This window comes from Siniperca chuatsi, linkage group LG1, assembly GCF_020085105.1.
Source record: "Siniperca chuatsi isolate FFG_IHB_CAS linkage group LG1, ASM2008510v1, whole genome shotgun sequence".
In the NCBI taxonomy this organism is placed as follows: domain Eukaryota; kingdom Metazoa; phylum Chordata; class Actinopteri; order Centrarchiformes; family Sinipercidae; genus Siniperca; species Siniperca chuatsi.
In genome coordinates, this window is record NC_058042.1 from 14,666,635 (window position 1) to 14,688,448 (window position 21,814).

Below are 21,814 nucleotides of genomic sequence, written 5' to 3' on the forward strand. Positions count from 1 at the left end.
TCCACCCCATGTTCCTAATGTTCTTATCTTCTATTTGGCATCGACTTGCACTGCAAAACTGTGCTCTTTGGTTTTTGTCTCTATCTAAATATCTATAATAATCAAAGCACAATAAGGAGAATGTTTAGCTGCAGAAGACAAAATAAGGCAACAAGTCATTTTTGTTTGTGTAAAAACTAAAATAAAATTAAAAGTTAGCATAAAAAAACAACAAGAAATTAGTCTCAAACCTCAATTTGAAACCCTGATATGCACTTAAAGTACTATTTATAAGAGGTTATTTTTTCTTAGAGCTTCTTCCTTGAATGCCTCCAAGATATCACATGTATGTATGTTTTACTTTGAATAATGGAGGAATCTGTGATCAAACCAGCAGCATCCTTGAACTATTGTAGGACAACTGTGTGCTCATGATTCATCCTCTAGTCATACAAACTATTATTTGTATTTCTTTTTATTTCTATTTTGTCCTGGAATTGCTTCATTTCGAAACTGGTCCAGCATTGAAGGTGGAAAAAGAGAAGAAGACAAAGAAGTAAGAAAGATTATTATGTCCGTCTGCACGTGCACTGTACACATGCGTATCTGCAGATCTCTCAGCTCCATGCACATAATCTTGCATCACATAGTCGTGATTTAAGTGTCTTTCTTTGTGCGCGCGCTTGTGTGTGTAATCTTGAAGGAGGCCTGATGAAGAAGAGTTTCTGACTTCGTAATATTAGAGTGCCTCGCCCCAGAGGCTCCCCCTTGACAAGCCTATGACGCACTTCCTGACAAGGTGGTAGGAGGCTGCGTATGAGGAGGAGGAGGTGGGGGAAGATGGTGAGGACCAGCTAAATATATACCAGCTGTGGTGATAGTGCTGAAGGCTGGCATGTGCACCCAATCATGCTTCCTGACTCGTGCAGGAGGAGGATCCTGCTGCTGTTTTCTGAGCCAATGGGCGCTGATCCAGAGCCTGTTGTGTGTGTGTGTGTGGGGGGAGTTGTTACCCAGCATTCAGGTAGAAGTGCGATGTATAGACCAGGATCATTTAAGGTATTGAATACAATAATGCCATGCTGTATTTTATCTGCTTTCTGCATATCTATGTACAGCTCAGCGAACACACCCATGGTCATGTTACGCAGTCATCTTTCATTGAGCACCATGGACAGCTCACGTGTGGTTGTATGTGACTGCAGAAAGCAGGAGAGACTGCATAAAGTTGCAACAATTTTTTTCCATCCCATAACAAAGAATTTCTCTGTTTGCAGTTATTTTTAATGAAAAAATGCTAATGAGGGACTCAGAAATCTTTTAATTATTCATTGGAAAAAGACAGAGCAATGCAGCAGCAAACGTTTTGTTTGTGATAATAATTCAGTCATACCTAAAGTGATCTTCATGTGTCCTGCTTGATCTTAAGTCGATATCCTATCTAAAGACACATACTTTCTCATCATCCAGTTACTCGCTCAGAGGTGCTGGAGGCACATTGTGTAAATCAGGAGCTTATTTATGAGTGACATAGGCTCTCAGGGGCCCGAGCACAACATGAGCACAGCCCCCCAAGTCATTAAAGAGTGATTTTGGCATCCACTTCCACTCCTCTCCCCCCCATCCTCAGCTCCCTTGAGGCTGTAGCAGCACCTGCCCTCCACCCACATTTGAACAGCCATTTAAGATGCTGAACATATGCGCACGCATTCTTTCAATTTAGCATCCATGCTGTTAGACACACACACCCACATGCTATATTTATATTTGTGATGCAAATGACAACATTAAAACTCAAGAGAACATTTAAAGAGCTGCCGGATGACATGTTTTTGCATAAAGTCTTGCATCAGTACGCAGACATCAAGGCTGATGTTACCTTGATTTTTTTACCTTTTCGGTGGAGAGAGGCAGTAGCAAGTTTTGTGTAAAAGGCGGATTGATGGTCACAAAGGGTTATGGGTCACCTCCCTCACTTGCACTGGGACAGGATGATGGTTCTGGCTGGTTGACTGTGAGAAAATACAATTTAGGGGTGGCGGGTGACACATTTATTGAGCCTGTCAAATTAACAAAAGCAATGAGCTGAGCCGGGTCACAATAACACACACACACACAGAGGGAAAGAGAGCACGTTTTTAATACCATCTGATCCAGAAGTTGTGCATCAATCAAACACTGATCTCTATGTCACCTTGGGCTTTTCAGAGCTCCTGCAGAGTTGTTTGACGTCAGTGATGTTAGGAGAGAGAATGTGGTCTGAATTTTACTTCACTAATTCTGCTCTACACAGTGCAGGAATCCATACAAATTGACTTTAAAGACAGACATCTAGGTTAAACTACGTAGAAAAGAGTCTGTGCCTTATATTTTATATGGCTACCATTCATCATTATCTTAACCACATGGTCTACTTTAGTTAATATTTATGAATGATATATCTATAGCAGGTTTTGAATTATTTAAAGATCTTTTGTATGTAATTCTTAAAATTCCATCTAAGCTTATCCCTCATTAAAGAATCCAGAATCTATGAATATGGTAATATTTCAAAGTTTCCAAAGTTCAACTGCTGGACACAAGATGTCTCCTACTTCATTGAAAAGTCCATTCTCAGTGTATGGGCACTGGAGGCTTCAGGTTTCCACATCACACTTGTGTAAGTTGAATATTGCACCAGGATTGGCTACCAAACTAGTTGTGATGTCACAAAATCATCCTTGTACACGTGTTGAGGTGAGCACAGGCACAACTTTCCTCCCTCAGTTGATGAATGTGAAAACAGCCTTCTAGTTTCAAACTCTGCACATGCGTCATTCTGCACAGTGGAGGTCAAACATCCAAGTGAAGTAACAATTAGCAAAACACATTTTTGAAGCAACACTTGTGGACACTTGTTACCCCAAAACATTTTCTAGGCGTATTTTCTTGCATTATACTCATCAGAATCAGAATCAGAAATACTTTATTAATCCCCGTAGAGAAACTATGGCCCTGATATCAACAATAGATAATTGGCCAAATCTAAAAGATCGCACATTTCTCTGAGTAAGGAGAAAGACACCTTGGAATCATTATTGTTGGATTTTATTTTTAGGTTAAAGTCATTCATAACTGTGCTAACTGCTTTCTGTCATAACAGACAGTAGATGTTTTTCTTTTAGTAGACCAGTGAGCACAATCAGGTATTAAAGACTTAACTAAGGCCAAATCTCTCTTGAACGCTTTCTGTGACATCTTGTAGAAAAATTTGTTGTACTTAACCTGACTGGACCATCTCTAGCACTCTTTTGAAGTATATTAGGCCAAAAGAAACTCCCAGGGGGCATTGGAGTTCTCAAAACCTGACCTTTTTGTTTAGTTCAGTTTTAGAGGGCTGACTGAACACAATGATGTGAATAAATACCTCCCAACATGTCTGATGACTTTGTAATAATCTCAAAAACCTGCTCTACTGATAAGTAGACATTTTCATTATGGTAAAGGTAGTATTGCTCATGTTTTTATTTGTTTGTTTGATTTGATTTTTTGTTTTACAACAATTTGCCTTTTATTATAAACTGTTGTCAGTTTGATAAATCTAATGTTATTCCTTTGTATAATAGTTGAAATTATTATCTCAGTATGATACTTTGGACATTTTCTTTATGTTTTCAATGAAAATAATAATAATGATAATAATAATAATAAACTAATTAGGTAAACACAGAGTGATACTGTTAACATTGGTAATAATGATTCAGGAAAGCCTAATTTAATCACAATAACAGTTGTGGACATTAGACGGTGTAGTCCCTCATTCGTCCAGGAGGGTTCTATCGTAGAAAAGGTTTCAGTCGTAGTCATCTGGACACTGTTTTCAGAATCAAGACGTTTCGGCTCCCAAATTGAGAATTGAGAATGACTTCCGGATGGGAGCCGAAACGTCTTGATTCTGAAAACAGTGTCCAGATGACTACGACTGAAACCTTTTCTACGAGTTGTGGACATTGATAAACCTCACTCTTGGGCGGTGCAACTCCTTCCCAAAGGATGTGTCTAGATTGAAGTGTATAGGAAATGCTTACAAGAAAACAAGTCATTGATGGCATATAGAAAGCCACAAAAAGAGGATCTGCTGGTGTCACACCACACAGATGAACAAGTCTGATCAGGTTCTTCAAAGACTGGACTGCAGATCATATGATTCTTTTGTTATTTTTATACAACTTTATGGCTACTATTGTTTTATTTATTCATCATTAAAGATGTGTCCTGTTTGTGTTGTATGTAAAATGTTTTATTTCTCAGGTTTTACAAATTGTCCATAAAAAGTGACGTATACCTAAAAAATGTCGTTGTTGTTGAAAGTCTACTTTTACTGTAATGGGACATCTCTACCGTTTGGTGGAGGCTCATAATTTAAAAAACTGATGGTGAAGTGAACAAAATAGATTTTTGTTGATAGTGCCCAAAGGAGCTAAGAAATGCAAGCAAATTTTGTGTTGTTATTTTGGATGGGACCATTGAGGGTTAAAAGAAGACTTCAATCTCAATGAGACATCTACCTGAAAGAAACAAAGATCATGTCCCTCTACTCAGGATCAGGTCTTCTGTTTTGCTTTCTTGTACTGTATCTCCTCTGATGATCATCTAAGAACTGTGTGCCGAAGCTTTTTGGTTTGTTGGTGGAGGAAGGGGTCGGCTCCTAAATCGAAATAACACCTCCAAATGGCTCAATAAGTGCTCCTCCTCCCTCTCATCTCCATTAAGAGGTTAGAACAGTCAATAGGTCCAGCCGAACACTGGGGACTAACCTCATTGATTTTTGGGGAAGGAGGGCAGCCATTAACTGTGCACTTCCTGTGGCCTTGGTGGAACAGCTAAAACTCCCTCTGCTGAAAACTCGACAGTATTACCAACTGATGTTTTATTATATTGTGTCTTGATTAGTAAGAGACAAATATTCTGCATGCTCTGTCACAGTATGTAACAGTGAATCGACCAATCAAATCAAGCAACAAAGAGACGTGCTTTGGCAATCAGGTCTCAAAAATTACATTGTTACATCCTGCGTACAAGTAGCATATTAAATCTGTCATGTTGACTATAAAATGCAGGGTAACACTATTTATCTGAACGTCTTCTATCCTCTAATACAGAAACCTGTAATGAGAAACAATGCATTTATGTGAACATGAAAGTTACAGTGGGCAAAGTGGTTAAATTAAACCTCCTTAAAGTACAATAGTTTAATTACTTGTTCTCCTTTATCAATACAAATACTCGGGACACACAGATTTGTTTGCTTTTTTATCAAAACAGGATATAGAGTATTTCATTTAGACATCAACAAACCTCTCAATTTACAAAGCAACAGAAGCCATACAATCACACTGTAACTTCAGAGGCACAAAAACAGGAAACTTTTTACTACTTCAGGTTGCACATTTGTCATTTTTGAAAATGTAGAATCACCTTAGGTCACTTAGGTTTCATCCTTAATGTCGATGAATATTGTGACAATGAAATCAGGGTTTTACAGGGTAAGGAGGAGGTACATGTGGTTAAGTAGGGCAACAAGGGTCCAGCCATGAATGAAGAACATTAATCAAACTAAACACTGAGGAAAGAGAGGGTGGGGCTGGGACAACAGCACACAGTCCCAAGTGGACCACATCAAAACAAAAACAAAAACATGAAGAGAAAGAGCGTCCGCTTCTCAGACGGAGCTCGTTTTATCATTCTCATCTGGTGAGCAGCCCTGTCACAAACTCCTTGCACTTCCTTGTTGTCAAAGACGTTTGTGTTGGACTATTACTATATTTTAATACATATATTTCCATGTTTTGTTTTTTACAATTGTTTTTTTTTCTACAGTTGTTATCACAAAAACAGACTTTTAAGCAAATGCATAAAAAACAGTTACATAATGACTGTTCATGACATTTGACCAGAACTGTTACTATGGATTTATTGCTTTGTACACTGAGTAATGTTTTGGTGCCACCTGCACTCTGGGGGTCCATACGCTGGAACCTCGCTGCTGATGGTCTGTACTGCCTTAAAAATGTTCGACTTCCAGCTAAAACCCAGCTCTGCTCTTCACCTTTGGTTGATTGTGCAAAGAAATTGAAGCATCAGTAACAGTTTCTGAGACAAAGACAAATAAGTTTGAAAGAAAAGGAAACCAAAAAAAAAAAGGACATACTACAAATTTCACTTTGTTCCATGCATAAATACACATCCACACACATCTATATTGTGAAATGCTGACTTAAGGTCTCCAGAGACAAGTGACAAACAAAATTGGCCCCCTTCAGACCTTGTCAGTATAAGTGCAGAATGAGGACAAAACCAATTCTGGAGGTGCTTTGCTTGTTCTTTCTATTCGGGAGCTTAAAACACATTTCATTACCAGACTCCCATAGGTAAAGACATGTCATTACATTATACATTAATTCATAAAATATCTCATCTCACTTCCATTCTGTAAAGGAAATGGACAAATGGTCATTTGTCCAAATTGCACACAAATGTGATTGCCCCTCCTGCTGTTTTGTCACTGTAATTGTAAATAGAAATCTGTTTTGGAGAATGCAAAGTATAGATATATGTAAACATTAAAATACTTGTTTGGGAATGTTCACTTCAACTTCTGTGATGTCATTTGACATTTTAAACTCCTCTCCCATTAGTTTTAAAGGCCCTGAAAACATATTTTCTCAATCAGCTTCTCCCACAATGGGATCCCAAATGAACACTCAAATTTCTGCTAAAGTCAGCACAGGTTTGGTTATTTGACATGACAGATTCCTGCATTTCTTCTTTTTCTGTGCTCTTTTCACTGGTTTGAAGTGGGCGGGGCTCAGCTGGAAAAAGGTGATATTACGTATTTCTGTGCATCAATCAGAGTTAGGCAACATTTGAATCAGAATCAGCTGACAGTAGTTTGATACCTGTCAATCAAATCTGACCAAACCACAGTCCTGATGAAGCAGAGTTTTTAAATGTTAACAAAAAATACGTAAAGAGGCTTTTTAAAATTTTGATTGTTGTTTTTTAACTCATAAATATTTGATGTTATAGAGAAATACTTCGTTTTCAGGGCTTTAGCATAAAAAATGACTCACATATCCCTTTGATCATGTATTTCACACTATTTTAAATATTAATTTTTTTCTCACTCATTAAACATTATTAGGTTTGCTGCAACAATATAATAAGACTCTTATACTGATTTTGGCTAGTCTTTGCATTGCACAAACCCTTCACATGGTCGTGTACGACAATGAATCTCTTGGTCTAACAATGCCTAAATTTTGTCTATAAACTCTTAAACATCTTTACTCTGTAGTTATCTCTGTTTTATGTCATATATGCTTTATTTAAGACAAATCTTCCAACAATGCATTGGTACAACTAGACTTTTAGTGGCTTGTATAGTAGTATGATAATGAGAATGGCTTTACTCCTGCACTACACTGCAGAGATGTGACGAGTTGCTAAAAGCTAAAATCAAACGCTCAGCTGCAGAGGTATCGAGTTACAAAATGGATCACATGTAGCGAAGATTTGACATACATTTTTACCTTTTATGCAAGTGGAACCAAACAGTCATCACAAGTCTATGCCACGTCTTTAAATCTCTACACCAGGTCACTTACATGTTAAGGACTTTTACACACACAGAAGCCGGTGATGAGAAAACAAAAATCATCATACTGTGCATTAAAAGGACACACTACTCTGAGTGCATTCAGGAGAGATACGGTACAATCTATATCAACAGAGTGTCTAGTTTCAGTTTACAATGCTGTGCAGTGACATATTTATACACTGTAATGGCTGGCTTGTAGGACGTTAATTTAATAAATAAGGGGTCGGTTCGGATGGGCAGCTTCTATGTAACCCTACAGGCTTCAGTGTTGTCAGGAAGCCTCGGCTGATGGAATGAAAATGTTCACATTTACACACAATTGCACTCCAAATAAATATATCTATTATCAATATGCATAATAATACATGTACAGACTGCCAATTTGATATGTGTTACACCTCTATTAATCGAATATCTTGAAATGTTTTATACATTTTAGTAATTTTTACATTAAGTTGATACTTTTTTTAGATTTACTTTTAGAATTTGTGCAAACAATACAACAATGGATTGTAGTTTTTCTTGTTTCTCATTTGTTATTTGATATTTTTTATGACTAAACTGATGCACACTCAGGAAAACAAGTCTACTCATGTGTCGGTGAATGTGTGTTTGGTCTAGGAGTATCCCTCATCCTGCCTGTATCCGTAGCCTCCTCCCTGTGCTTCTTCCTGGACGTACTCCTCCGTCTTCTCCCAGCCTGCAGCCCAGCCTCCATTCACCTGTGTGGTTGCACCATACGACTTAGCCGGACCTCCAAAGGCGCCGTAACTTTGAGTGATGTCGCCCGTCTCTTCTGCCAGCTCGTCCTCATCTATGAAGCCACACTTCTCCTCACTGGTCAGTTCTGGGTCGGCCCACGGCTGCTTTTCTCCCGACGCAAAGATCCCATAGAAGATCACACCCCCATAATGCACCATGGAGGCAATCAGGAACACATACTGCCACTCTTCCCGAGTCTGAAGAGGAAGGACAAAAAAGTTGTTTTTAACCCTTAAAGGAAAAGTCTTGACATTTTTTTTATATTTTTCGTATTGTCAGAAAATCCAATGAAAATAACTAAAACCAACAACGAATAGATCCTACTAACAAGTGTTGTCTGTGTGCCTGAGACTTTGTTGTCCAAAAACTATTAAAACAAATTGGATTACATGTTCCTTCATTACCTTGAACATACTGTATACCTCAGCTGAAAATAGTCTCCAACAAATGCACAATGTTTGAGTAATGTTTGCTAAAACACTACAGTTCCCAGCTATTAATAAATAAAGCTGCATATTTGTGACCCTGTGCAGCCTTGTGGCTGAATTTTGGGGAAATGTGTATTTTGTGAATCTATAATATTTCCATTTAGTGGTGCAGCTATAAAAAAAAAACATGGAGTCTTGGGTTTAAAATTTTACCCCGTGTGAACATCATATACTGTAGCTTCAATGAAGAGTTGGACACCAAAAAAGTACACCATGTCCCAAAATCATTATGCCTGCATTGCCTGTTATAAACTCTTAGAAATGCCTTTGTAATCAGCTATAGTCGTATTCAACACAGGAGTGCTGCTGAGAACAAAAAATGCGTTTATTGATTAGACTTCTTGGTAACACTTAACTTTAACCCCCCATATTTTGCATTTATAAGCAGTATATAAACATTTAATAAATCATTCATGACACACTACAGTGTAGTTGAACCCAGCTATAATCATTTGTATGTACACTATTTGCCAACAATTAAAACTTACTATATTGTCATTCATTATGTGTTTATACCTCCTTCATAGGAGGAGTTATAGTTGTTGACAAATACATTAATAAACAGTTATATCCGCTTACAACTATGTTATCATGTGTTATAAACCATTTATTAAATGTTTAGTGTACTGCTTATAAACTTAAAGTGTTGCCGACTCATTTAGGTCTCCTTTAAGACTTATTGCACACGTGAACTTAGAGGATCTTCAATTTTGAAGCCCCTTACCTTGTTCTTTGTCATAGTGCCAACAATCAGTGGGCACACCATCCCAGAGAGGGTACCCACACCATTGGAGATGCCCATTAGGATACTGGCATAGCGTGGAGCGATGTCCAGGTGATTGACATTAAAGCCTTATGGAGAAAAAAAAAACATAAAATGAAAACATTGTTGATAAATTTTACCTTTGTGAAATATGACAAGGACAGGCAACCAGATTTTAATTCCAAATTGAGGGGAAACACTGTGACAGTATGTATCAAGCAATAAAAGCAACAGAAGCAGGACACAGTTGTAGATAAAAGCAGCACAAATGGTGACCATCTTGTTGCAGAATTAGGCAGCTACTCGCCACACATTCTCCTCCTCCCCCACTCTGGCTGGCTGAATGAATATGTGTCCTCGCGAGCTGCCTCACACTGCCTGCCTGGCAAATCCCCCGGGACAGCTAGCGCTGAATTATTAAACACTCCAGGAGAAACCTCAAGAACAACAGGCAAGAAACTGATTTTGTACACAGTCACAGACCTCTTCATCCTCTGTAACTAAGCATAAACGTGAAAAGATCTGTTGAATGAATGGCTGAAGAAAGCTGAAAGGTTCATTTTGCCAGTCAATGAACACATGTTACAAATAACATCTGAAATCTGATGTTTTAAGGAAGTCTTTAGCTACGTTGCTAATAATGATTAAGCTTAGTGCTGGTGTTATTTGGGATTCAAATAAAATTTGAAAAAGAACACTCAATACTACATGCATCTGCAACATCATATTATCAAATAACAGCAAACATACCACTGCTTGGGATGTTAACAAAATTGTATGTAATTTAAGATACATTTCAACAATGTTTGTTATAATATCTTATAATCCCCACACTAGCTGCATGTCAAAGAGTCCAGACAGAAAATACAAACCAACAATCCAATCTTATCATCAAAGGAACTCTAGTTTAGTTTCACCACTATTCACCACTTGTACATACTCTCAGTTTGTACAGAAACCCAAACAACACAACGCAACTTGCTCGAACGCAGCTTCTCCGTATTTAGACAGATATACAGTAGTTGGTAGTTGCACTAGTTCACTACAACTCAAACTAGTGGTCGTATGAAACTTCCTTACAACCTTTAGCAAAATGATATTAAAAAAATCGCCCAATTTCAGTTAAACTGACAAAAATTTGTGAGTAAATTAAAGGAGTAGTTTGACATTTTAAAAAATGCACTTGTCCTCTCTCTTGCCAAGAGTTAGATGAGAAGATCGATACCTCTCTCACATCTGTAAATATGAAGCTATAGCCAGGAGACTAGCATTAAGACTGGGAGCAGAGTGAAGCCTGGCCTAGCCTGGCTCTGTCCAAAGGTCTTCTCACTCCCGGCCACAAAACGGTCCGGCACATGACCCCCGTAAAACCACAACTTGTCATTTTACTCTTTGGTTTTGTATTAAGTAAATAAAGAAGATATAACATGTTAATTAGTGAGTTTTAGAGATACTGGTAGGTGTATTTTGTCACCATTAGACTAGCTAGCTGTTTCCCCATTTCCCTCCTTCTTCTTCTGTTTCATATTTAGCATACAGGTATGAGAGTGGTATTGATCTAACGTTCAGCAAGAAAGGAATTAAGGAAAGTTTCCAAAAATGTCGAACCATTCATCAATACTACACCTTTGAATTTCATTGTTCACTTTACTAAGTAATGGAATATTTTGAAAATCATGCTAGAACAGTACAGTAACACCAACTGTTGTTGTGAAAAGTATTCTATATATTCACATTCCCTTTCAAATGTGGCTTGTTGGCCTTTTTTTAGACTCCCTAAATCAATTGGCCTTTCTAAACTATACAAAGCCACACTACATTAGATCCAATAAAACTACAGTGAACACATCATTTTAATTACAGTATATCACTTCCTAAATTGTACCTAAATCATATTCTGATTGAGCTGAAAGTGTGTTTTACTTGTACTAACCTGATATAGCAAATCCACTGAAGCCCACTGCCAGCACTAGGAAGGATATGGCCACCCCTTTGCTGTGGGAATATCCTACCACCAGCAGCAATGTGGCCTCCATGCCAAATCCTAACAGAGACAGACAGCAGGTCACACACACACACACAGAGACACACAGAGAAACACACAAAGCCACGGGCTGTTGGTCATCACAGTGCCAATTGAATTAAGCACGATACATGGTCTGCACTCAATTACGTGAGTGACAGATATGAAATCAATGCACAGTGACAATCAACGAGTCAACTTGTGTATAAGTATTGAACAGATAGATTTTTACAAAAATATAAACACAACCATCTCCTCTGGCAGTGAAGAGCAACCAAAAAAAAAAAGAGCAGAATGGATCTAACACCATGAAAGTAACACCCTGTAACTGTGCAGGGAGAGGTGTGGAAAATGATATTTCATCCTCGGTTCAGACTTCTCACCTCCACAGTTCATGATTTTCCTGACATTGGTAGTTGTCATGATGTTCTTGCTGCGTAGGTAGTCAGCCAGCTGGCCTCCGATGGGCACAATGATGGTCATCACCAAATGGGGCAGGGCAGACAGCATGCCGACCTACAACCACATACAGAAAATCAACCATTACTTTACTTTTTTTGTTCCATTGTGAGAATTTCTGAGGGCACTATAGTGGATACATTTCACACTCAGAATTCGGACACTCAAATAAAGGTAAATGTAGCGCACTATACAGTAAATAGAGAGAGTTTAGCTAAGTGTCTGAGTGTTAATCTCTTAATAAATTAAAGAGATTTTTCCCGAGCATTAATTTTGATTGTTGCTTATTTAATCATGAATATTTAATGTTATAAATGCTATAATAAAATATATAATAAGGTTTTTAGGGGCTGTAAGAGATCATATGCAATATTAAACGGAAATGTTGCCATTTAATGCATTGTTAGCTAATTTAAACCTGATGTTACAGTTACAATTACAAATTGTATTTTATTCCACATGAATCATTATTATTATTCTTAAACATCAGTGTCAAATAATTTGTGATAGCAGTCACTTTGACAATCTTTTGTATCCTTTGTAAACTGATGCTGTGCTAACCTTGTTATATAATATACCAGTTCATGAGAAAGAACCACAGGCCACTAGTTGTACTGACATTGATTCTGATAATGATTCATTTCAAGAGCAAAAGTCACATGCTCAGCTTTAAAATGTCTGGCTCTAAAACACACTGTTTGTCACTTGTTCACAGACTTGTTTTGTGAGCTCACCTTGCTTATCTCAAAGCCAAACACTTCCTCAAAGTACGCAGGCTGGCTAATCAGCAGCAGGTAAAAGGTCCAGCTCCTGCAGAAGTTGGCCACGATGATTGCATAGACAGGCATAGATGTGAAGAACTTTTTCCAGGGGGTCTTGAATTTCTGTAATAGATTATCACAAAGGATTAACACATAAATATACATTACCTGTTTGATAGTGTCTCTCTGACAACTTTACAACACAAAGGATTGAAAACAAACAGTACTGGGTGGAGTAAATTATATGTATTGTCTTTCTGAAGTCCAGGTTGTTATCTAGAGGGTATCCCCTCACCTCTGAAGGACCCATTAGCTTGGCACTCTCTCCGATGCTCTCCTCAATGTAGCAGCGTTCCTCATCAGTGATGGTAGGATGTTCAGCAGGGCTCTCATAAGACACAAGGACCCAGAACATATACCAGAAGATGCCGACGAATCCTGCATATCACAGACAGATTACACATTAGAACTTTAGATAATTATAGATGAAGTACTATTTTTTTTTTACCTCAGCAGTAAGTACACACACACACACACACACACACACACACACACACACACACACACACACACACAGTGTTTGGCAGCCTGATCTTTCCAAAATGCCTGAGAGAATAAAACCCAGACCGGAAAGCTAACTGTATTCAGTCCAGAGAGAGAGATTGGGGGTTATTTATTGACACACCAAAACAACGGGGGGGAGGAAATCAATACACAGTCTGCCTGGATAAATCCATTTGACTTTCACTGGACTCTCTGAGTGTCAAACTCTTAAGGTTTCAACCTTAAAAACACTTTAAAAACACCTTAAAAACATTTTTCGACACATATATACTTTTTGTCAGCATTTCACCACAGAATTATACCTCATCTCCCAAATCCCTGTGCAACGGCACACACACACACATATTACACGAATGCCCACATCAATCAATCTTACCATAGACATAGAACACTGAGGACCAGCCTGAGTACTGAACCAGGATCCCAGCCAGAGGCATTGCTATCACAGCACCAGCATAAGAGCCTGACAGACGGCGAGACAAAGGAGTCAAAGCTCGGAAGCTCAATACAGTAATATGCAACACATCAATTCTGAACCCAAATTATAAATGCCAATAGGAGAATTTGAGAGATAAGTATTTACCACAGAATGAGATGGTGGCCAGACGACTCCTTTCCAGCGGAGGAGCCCACTTACTCCAGATACCATGACAGGCCGGGTAGGTCACTCCCTAAACACACCACACAGCAACAGTCTGCATTAATTCATGGTGAAGAAACATGCAAAAACAGTTAGCAGCAGACTGGGACACCATGTTAGCCTCTGATTTTGAGCGCCCAGTCTTCCTGATACAAACAGTTTGTTTTGGAAATGTATATATTTAATGAGAGTGGTCGATGCACCGTGTTGGCTATTTTTGACTTTCCAAGAAGTAGTAGGGGACTGGTTCCCTCAAGCACAATGATTTAAATCCAAAACTATCGATGTGTTAAAAATATATACATAGGTTTGTAAATTGTAGGCTGCATGCATTCATTAATTTGCACCCATTAATTTGATGGATCCAACACAGTATTGTTCCAGTGAATAATGGTCTCAAAATCTGTATATAAATAGAAACAAAACTCCTCCCACTTTAAACATCCATTTCAAACATTATAAAGGCATCATAATGAGTTCAGTGTAGACTAAGAATCTATGAGGGATTACCCTTTTAGATGTGAACATGAACCAACAGATATCTGATATAATAACTAACATAAATTAACATTTTCACCCTTGTAATTAACATGAACAAACTGCAAGGTGCCATGAGCAAAGAGGACTTGATGAGCTGTTCATGCGGCAGAGCAGCCCTGCAGCTATTAAATGTTCATCAGCCACTAATTTGAACAAACGTGTTGACGTAAAATACAATCATATGCATGGACTATTTAGGAGAGCAGTGCAGTGTGACCAGCTTTTAAGAGATGAAATATTAGATTATTATATTACATTGTTTTTATTTATTCTCCACAAAGCTGTCATTTAGCCTTCAATAAAGATGTGCTGCAACATGTTATATGATGCTGGACTACTGATGAAAGAATTATCTACCATCAGTACTAAGCATTCGATACAATTTGTCCAAAAACACTGAAATAAGATGGAAAACCTTTTGTCAGACATGCCCTTGTCCTAAAAATCGATCTCTTACTTATTTTATTCATTAAATTTACATTTTATTATGTCTATTATAGTTGCATATGTAAGAACTGTAGTATCAGCTTTCTGTATTGTTTCTACAACAGATCTACATGGATGCCAAGATCTACTGTGCAGCAGGCACATATCTGGGTGTCATGTTTCACTACGAAGCCAGTGGATTTATGTGCTTTTGCCAATCAGCGTTTTTCTTTTCATCTATCTGTCTACCAGCACTTTGCTGTCGTGTTTCCAGGATACAAAGAGTGACAGCAAAAAAAAAAAAAGGAAGCTGGACTATCCCACAAATACTCAGCTGTAGTGGACTGGATCAATACAGCTCGTCTCACATTTCCTCTGGCTGAACATCCAGTGCACGTTACAGTCTTTCCTTTGCTTTCTCATGGAGTAAAATTTGCAGGAAGCCCCTTTGTATAGTGTATTTCTTCAAATCCCCAGCTATTGATAGGCATCATAACAGAAACTCACATCAGATATATGTAACCTTTAAGTTCTATCAATAGTGAGAATACGTTCAAGGCTGATTTTTAATCGTGATGACACTAAATTCATCACACACTGCGATTCTTAATGAAAGAAAGAAAGTGATACACCTTTAGATGTTAACATCCTCTTACCTCCACCAGCCCTTGTAATATCCTGACAAAAATGACACACCCATAATGGACTCGGGCAGCCGAGGGAATGAACATGTTGAGAATCGAGGTCAGGACAATGGCTGCACCAAATACCCTGAAAATGATAAAATGTACTTTAAAAATAGCATTTTATATATATAGCAACTCCCCTCATAATTATTTCAACTGAACAGAATGTGTGTCATTCTTTGAAACATCACATTAGATGAAATATCCTTTTTTTTTACAAGAATAGCCTATTATAAAATATTGTTGGTCTTGAGGTTTTTTAATTACACTTTACTTTTCTAAAAAAAATGAAACACGATCAATTTATATTTTACATGAAAGGCCATTAAACGTCTCTTTGTCTTTATCTCCTTTTGGAAAGACCAGAAAGCTGTCACATTTAAAACCTCAGTCGTGCTTAATCATCATTGCACGCAACAAGAGCACGCATCGACGCAGTTCGTAGGGTTTTTTTGTCCTCGGTTCTGATTGGTCCTGCACCACCTCCGACGTCAGAGAAATAAATATATTCAAGCAGCAACGCCCCATTAACAGTCACCTCGATACGTAGGCTATGTCTCGCTTAGCAACCATTTTCACTTCGGTACTGTCCAAGAAATATGTTTTTCATGAGTGAATGAGGTTGAATTTTAATTTGACGTTATTGATCGCTATTTTTACATTTGCGTATTATGGCTTTGCTAAATATCTGTTGTTGCTTGTTAAAAATCGCACAATTTGAAGCACTGATTGTTTAGCCAGAAGGCTGCAAGGAATCATTAGAAAATGATGCTTCTTCTTTGTTTCGTCGTTAAAGGTAGAGGAAAGGAAGAACATAATTATTTTTCAATCTATTTTTAACGCGAGGGAGCAGGTGCGCAAGTGAAACCAGGCGCAGGGTGGGCCAGGGCCGTCCATGAACACCGAGCTATTTCTCATTTCTGTCACGTTCGCCCGCCCTTCTCATCTGCACGTGGGGGCAAGCCCTAATCCGGTTGAGACTACTGTTGGGCACGAGACCGACTGATTCGATTACATCCTCGTGTCAATCAACAGGACGAAGAACAGACAACGAGGATGCAGGAAAATAAACATGTTTTTAAAAAATAGATAGGCCTACATTAAAATTTGGCTACTGGCTGCACTTTTTTAAAATAATTGTTATTAGGTAATGCTAGGCTATAGTTGTGCCTTTTTATCATTTATAAACGTTCATTGTCATAGCGTGCTCAATATTTGGGCCTCAAGTGTTGAGCTATAAGCGGAAGCATTTTGCCTTTATGGTGGTGGTACCACTAACGATTAAATGAGCAATTTATAGCCATGATACCAACATTCAAACCCTAAAATGTGCACCGTGGTATTAATGTTATAGTGTCTGTAATATAACGTAAATATGATGAGTGACGCATTGGCAGTGCTCGTGAGAATTAAAGCCTTTGGCGACAAGACAGGGTCTGGTCTCCACGCCCTGAGAGAGCGACAGATTAGACCCGGCTCCCCCCAGGGAGCTCATTAACAGGTGGCAGAAAGCCCTGACACCGGGAGCGGCAGGCCTGCCAGCCCGGTGCCCTCCCCGCAGCTCTACATCACTTCGGAGCAGCTGACTGTCTGCTGCCTTGATACTCAGCCTATAACTGTGAATTGTTCATCCAATTCATAATTCAGCCAAGAATGACGCCATTTTTTATGTCTGGCCTTGGCTGTGTTTGACTTCTCCCCCCCCCTAAATAAATATATCCAAGCCCCCATGTGTTCATTTTCGTTTCCTACGTAGGCAATTTTTTTAAAATAAAGAAAGAAAACAATGAAGAATGAGAGTGAGACGAAGCGAGAGTCACGCCAGCTGTTCAGTTATTTCAGTGAATAGGCCAAAAATCATAAAAATCATTATGCTTCATGTCGCTGTGTTGTAGGCTATTTATGGTAGCCTAATGTACGGGGAGGGCCGCCTACCTGTTTGCTGCCAGCCTGGAGGATATGTATCCTCCCGGGATTTGTGTCACGATGTAACCCCAGAAAAAAGATCCGTGAATCAGTCCCACCGTCTCTGGATCCCAGTTGAACTTGGCTTTCTGGTAGATAAAATGTAAAACAAGTTATTTTTAAAAAGAAAAGCAACACTAACGTTGAATATTGTTAAATGACCTCTGTTGGAGGCTACTACATTTTTAGGCTATCTTTCAATAAACAAACGAAAAACGTGTTCTCTGACTGGATTGATCTTAAACTCAGGCCTTTTTATTAAAGGCCTGCAACGGTTTATTTTCGATCAGGTGGAATTGATCTGATCATCAAAATTCATTCACGTGTCCTGCACTGTCAAAGAAAAACTACTGAGAAGCTGTGTGAAAACTAAATAGCTGTGTGTTTTGGATGTAGATGAGTTTATTCAGTCAATATTTGTCCTAAACGCAAAAACATAAATGCATGCATCCATTTTGTCTAATATACATATATTTAGGCTACTGTGAATTCACATATTGAGACATATTTTTAAAGATGCATGTGCCTTTTAACTTTGCACATATTTGCCCTTTCATGCAAATCGGAAATGTAAGCTATATTTTAGAATAACGTCGGTCAGCTGTTACATTTCTACATGATTTAAACTTTAGACACAAACAGGATACAGAGATGCGTTTGATCTTTTTAAAATTGCATCATATATCATCCAAAGAGTAAACTATAAAAGCAAGCTGACATTATAAAACAGGATCATCACCTCTATGGCGCATTAATGATTTGGCCATGTTTTAAAATATCGTAGGCCTGTTAAAGCATTTCTTATGCACAAATATCCAGTTGCATTTAGAAAAAGCTCCTCAGCCATGATTATTGGGGACCGTTTGAGATTTGGGAAGTGATTTTTATTTCTAATGTGACAGTAGGCCTGGCCTATTATCTATGTATCTCATGTGTGGAGGAATTAATTGTCCTCTTTTTTCCTTTCCTTTTCTTGCTAAAATAAGAACCAGGTGTCTTGTGTCTGGAGGCATGGTCTACGTGGTTTTCTTTGCGTCAGCAGTGCTCGCTGCCGTCGCCACACCTCTTTGACGATGATCTTGCCGTTCTGGTGGATCGTGCTGTTGTTGACCATGCCCACTATGGCCACGCCCAGGTTACACCGGATACCGAAGGAGATGCAGAAGCCCAGGCCGCTCAGGATGGCGATGATGTAGCGGCGGGGCAGACCGAAGCACTTGCAGTCGCACAGCGGGGGTTTCTTCTCCGCGACCTCCCGGGGCCGCCCATCCTCCGTCAGCTCGATCACGTCCCCGGTTTTCTGTCTCCTCTCTATCACCCTGCAACAGCCAGGTGAGGACAGAGTCTAGCAAGTGTCCCCTGATAAAATATCATCACGTGAGATGATGCACCCTGGAAATCTAAAATACCTGCTATTATGGAAAATATTTCTAAGGAGGCCCGTTTTTATTTCCATTTTGTATGAATGTTTCATTAGGGTCTGGATACTTGGGAGCTCGGTTGCCTAGCTGAGATTTCTTGTCTTTTCAGTCAAGAAAATGCAGGAGCCAGTTCTCACAGAATCACTGTAATCGGCCAGCTGTACGGGTGGTGAGGCCTCTATACTGTATTTTACACATATCTATGAGGTCCAAGTCAGATGATTCAAGAGACATGAGCAACGAATTAAAACCAAATACGTTCATCTGTATTTGCACTTAAGAAATTAATATGACACGAAAAAACAGTGTGTAGAGCTGAAAATAGGCGAACATGTCCCTGACTGTACCGCATTGCAGCACACTTCCACACTCATTAGCATTCACGGGACCGAGCAGCGGCTCCAGCCTCCAGACACACGTCTGTGGGCATCCCCCCCACCCAAAGTTCAAATTTACTCGCCACACGTTGTTTGTCCAAATTCAGGCTGCAAAATGATAATCATTTAAACACTTAAACTCCGGTGTCTGCAAACGGATGAAAAGCAACAGGGCTAATTAATTGTGATCGGAAAAGAATCGAATGAAATGCAGACTGAAGTGTGACTTGTGGTGAAATCAAAGGTCTGACTTTTAGAGGCTACGCCTCAGAAAATACGGAACAACTGCGTTTTTCTGAGAGCCTCATCGAAACCAAACTTCTGCTGCCCATCAATAAATTTGCATTCGTTTTTACTGGATTTCTATTTTAAGGAATTGCGCACAGGTAACCCCCCCCCCAAAAAAATGCTTTAAAAGTCATGAAAGATGAATTCACAGGGGGATGATCTAAATATAGCTGGAAGTCTACGTTTTTAATTTATTCAGTTGCAGATGCAGAAACTAGCAAGATGTCTAAAGAAACCCCATATAAATCCTGTCGGCTGAAATAGCCAAATTGATGATTTTAAATTAATATAAGACACAGGCTGCAGGTTTATCATTATGTGTGCGTCACTGGTTTTAAAGATAATGTGAAATGCGCTGCTGTAAATTCTGAATGAATCCCGAACAAATCGCGCGTGGCCTGCAAGTCCTGTATAACCTTTCTGCTAATGAGATTCACGTACAGGCCCTGCATCAGGATGGACTGACAGAGAGCACGCTTTCATCCGGCCACACACACACACACACACACACACACATTTGATTGCATAATTTTCTTCTCACTTCTAGAGGCGTGACTAGAGATCCCTCTAAGTTGTAAAACACATTTTCGGTGACCTGCAGCCCTACACAGCACCGTGACTCGTGTCTGGTTAAAACCAAGCATGCACATAATCACACTTTAACGCGAGAAAGTGGCACGCGCCAATCAAGATGAAAAAACAAAATGCCTGTCCTTACCTGTGCATTTGACCCAGGGCCTTCCCCGCAAATTCCTTCACCCCCGCCGTGGCTCTCGTCTTCACTGACTCCATATCCAGTTTCTATGTGTAGGCCTATTTCTCAATATTATTTTACTGCTTAGTCGTCATGTTACGGCGCAGGATGGCCGACTGCAGCGGCTACAAGGAAAACAACAAACGAAGTTATAATAAATCTGAGTCCAGGGAGGCGACGGTCCAAAAGAACGAGTCTAATTTTCACAACGAAAATGCTCAAGCGAAAACACCTTCGCGTAAAGACGGGGAATCAAACGAGCTGTGCGCCTTCATCCACCACCAACTCGTCTCCTGCCTGGCGTACAGTAGCCGCGCCAAGTGCCATCACGACGAAAACGAAAAGGAGTGAAACTGATAGCCAGCGTCTTAGAGGGTTGTGGATCTGTGTCCGCATCAAACCAAAAAAAAAAAAAAGGAGAGTATGAATGATAAAAATTACAAAATAACTCTAAGTTCAGATGTGAGTGTTTGGAGTAGCTTCAATAAATCAAAGAGGGAGTGAGGCTGTATCGTGTCTCCTGTGGTGAGCGCAGGTTCATCTGACGTCGTGTTCAGCACCGAGGTCAGCGACAGCAGCTCCGCGTCCAACATCTGGCCAGCTGCTCAGCAGAAATGAAGGCCAGAGTCAAAATATAACATGCTAATGCATATATATGAATCTGTATCTGTTAGTAATTTCATAAAACACTGTGTGTGTGTGGGGGGTATAGTTCCGTCGCTTTATGTCGCAGCCTAAATGATATGAGATATAATACAACTCTATTTCGATTATATATTTTTATTTGGCGTTTTTATGCTTAAAAAGTATTTTAAAAACAAGGACAGTCAACCCCATATATGAAAGCTGCAGCTCTCACGAGGGCGGTGCTATGGAAACCAAATGAGCAGGAGTGGATTTCCCCCCAACATGTTCCTCTCCTCAGCGTAAGAATCCATCAATAATTTAAGCGTCTCCCGCATCTTCCTACAGAGGCAGGAACAACATTTTGGAAGCATTTTTAAAAAATATTTTATGAGATTTGAAGGATATATATCATCTGATAACTGTCCTTCTGCAGCATTTGTAGACCACATTTAGCCAAATAATAAAATGCCACAATTACTCATATATGTGATAACAACAACAACAACAACAACAACAATAATAATAGTAATAATAATAATAATATATTTTCAAGATATAGATCTTAGATGTACCATTAGAGGACACAAGAGAAAGACGAAAAGCGATCAGTGTCTCTCTTGTCATTTGTTGGTATTGGGCACCATCTGGTGGT

General features: G+C 39.2%; 1 protein-coding gene across 1 annotated transcript; it reads right to left on the reverse strand.

The window, feature by feature from the left end:
• Nucleotides 1-5,258: 5,258 nt before the first annotated feature.
• Nucleotides 5,259-21,153, reverse strand: slc17a6b (solute carrier family 17 member 6b). The gene is made up of 13 exons (XM_044194300.1): nucleotides 20,768-21,153; nucleotides 20,500-20,660; nucleotides 18,759-19,014; nucleotides 17,666-17,784; nucleotides 15,701-15,815; nucleotides 14,022-14,109; nucleotides 13,815-13,901; nucleotides 13,170-13,312; nucleotides 12,848-12,997; nucleotides 12,038-12,170; nucleotides 11,565-11,675; nucleotides 9,593-9,720; nucleotides 5,259-8,577 (listed from the first exon to the last, which is right to left on the reverse strand). The coding sequence occupies exons 2-13, from the start codon at nucleotides 20,571-20,573 to the stop codon at nucleotides 8,236-8,238; spliced, it is 1,746 nt and encodes a 581-aa protein (XP_044050235.1). The 5' UTR covers nucleotides 20,574-20,660; nucleotides 20,768-21,153; the 3' UTR covers nucleotides 5,259-8,235.
• Nucleotides 21,154-21,814: the final 661 nt, after the last annotated feature.

What these genes read in the sequence shown, in the direction of transcription:
- slc17a6b (XM_044194300.1), bottom strand. Translation starts at nt 20,573, where the DNA reads ATGGAGTCAGTGAAGACGAGAGCCACGGCGGGGGTGAAGGAATTTGCG. An exon ending in GGCCACCATCTCATTCTGTG is followed by an intron (nt 13,902 to 14,021) that starts GTAAATACTTAT and finishes GCCGTCTGTCAG; the next exon opens with GCTCTTATGCTGGTGCTGTG. An exon ending in CTCAGTGTTCTATGTCTATG is followed by an intron (nt 13,313 to 13,814) that starts GTAAGATTGATT and finishes TGTGATATGCAG; the next exon opens with GATTCGTCGGCATCTTCTGG.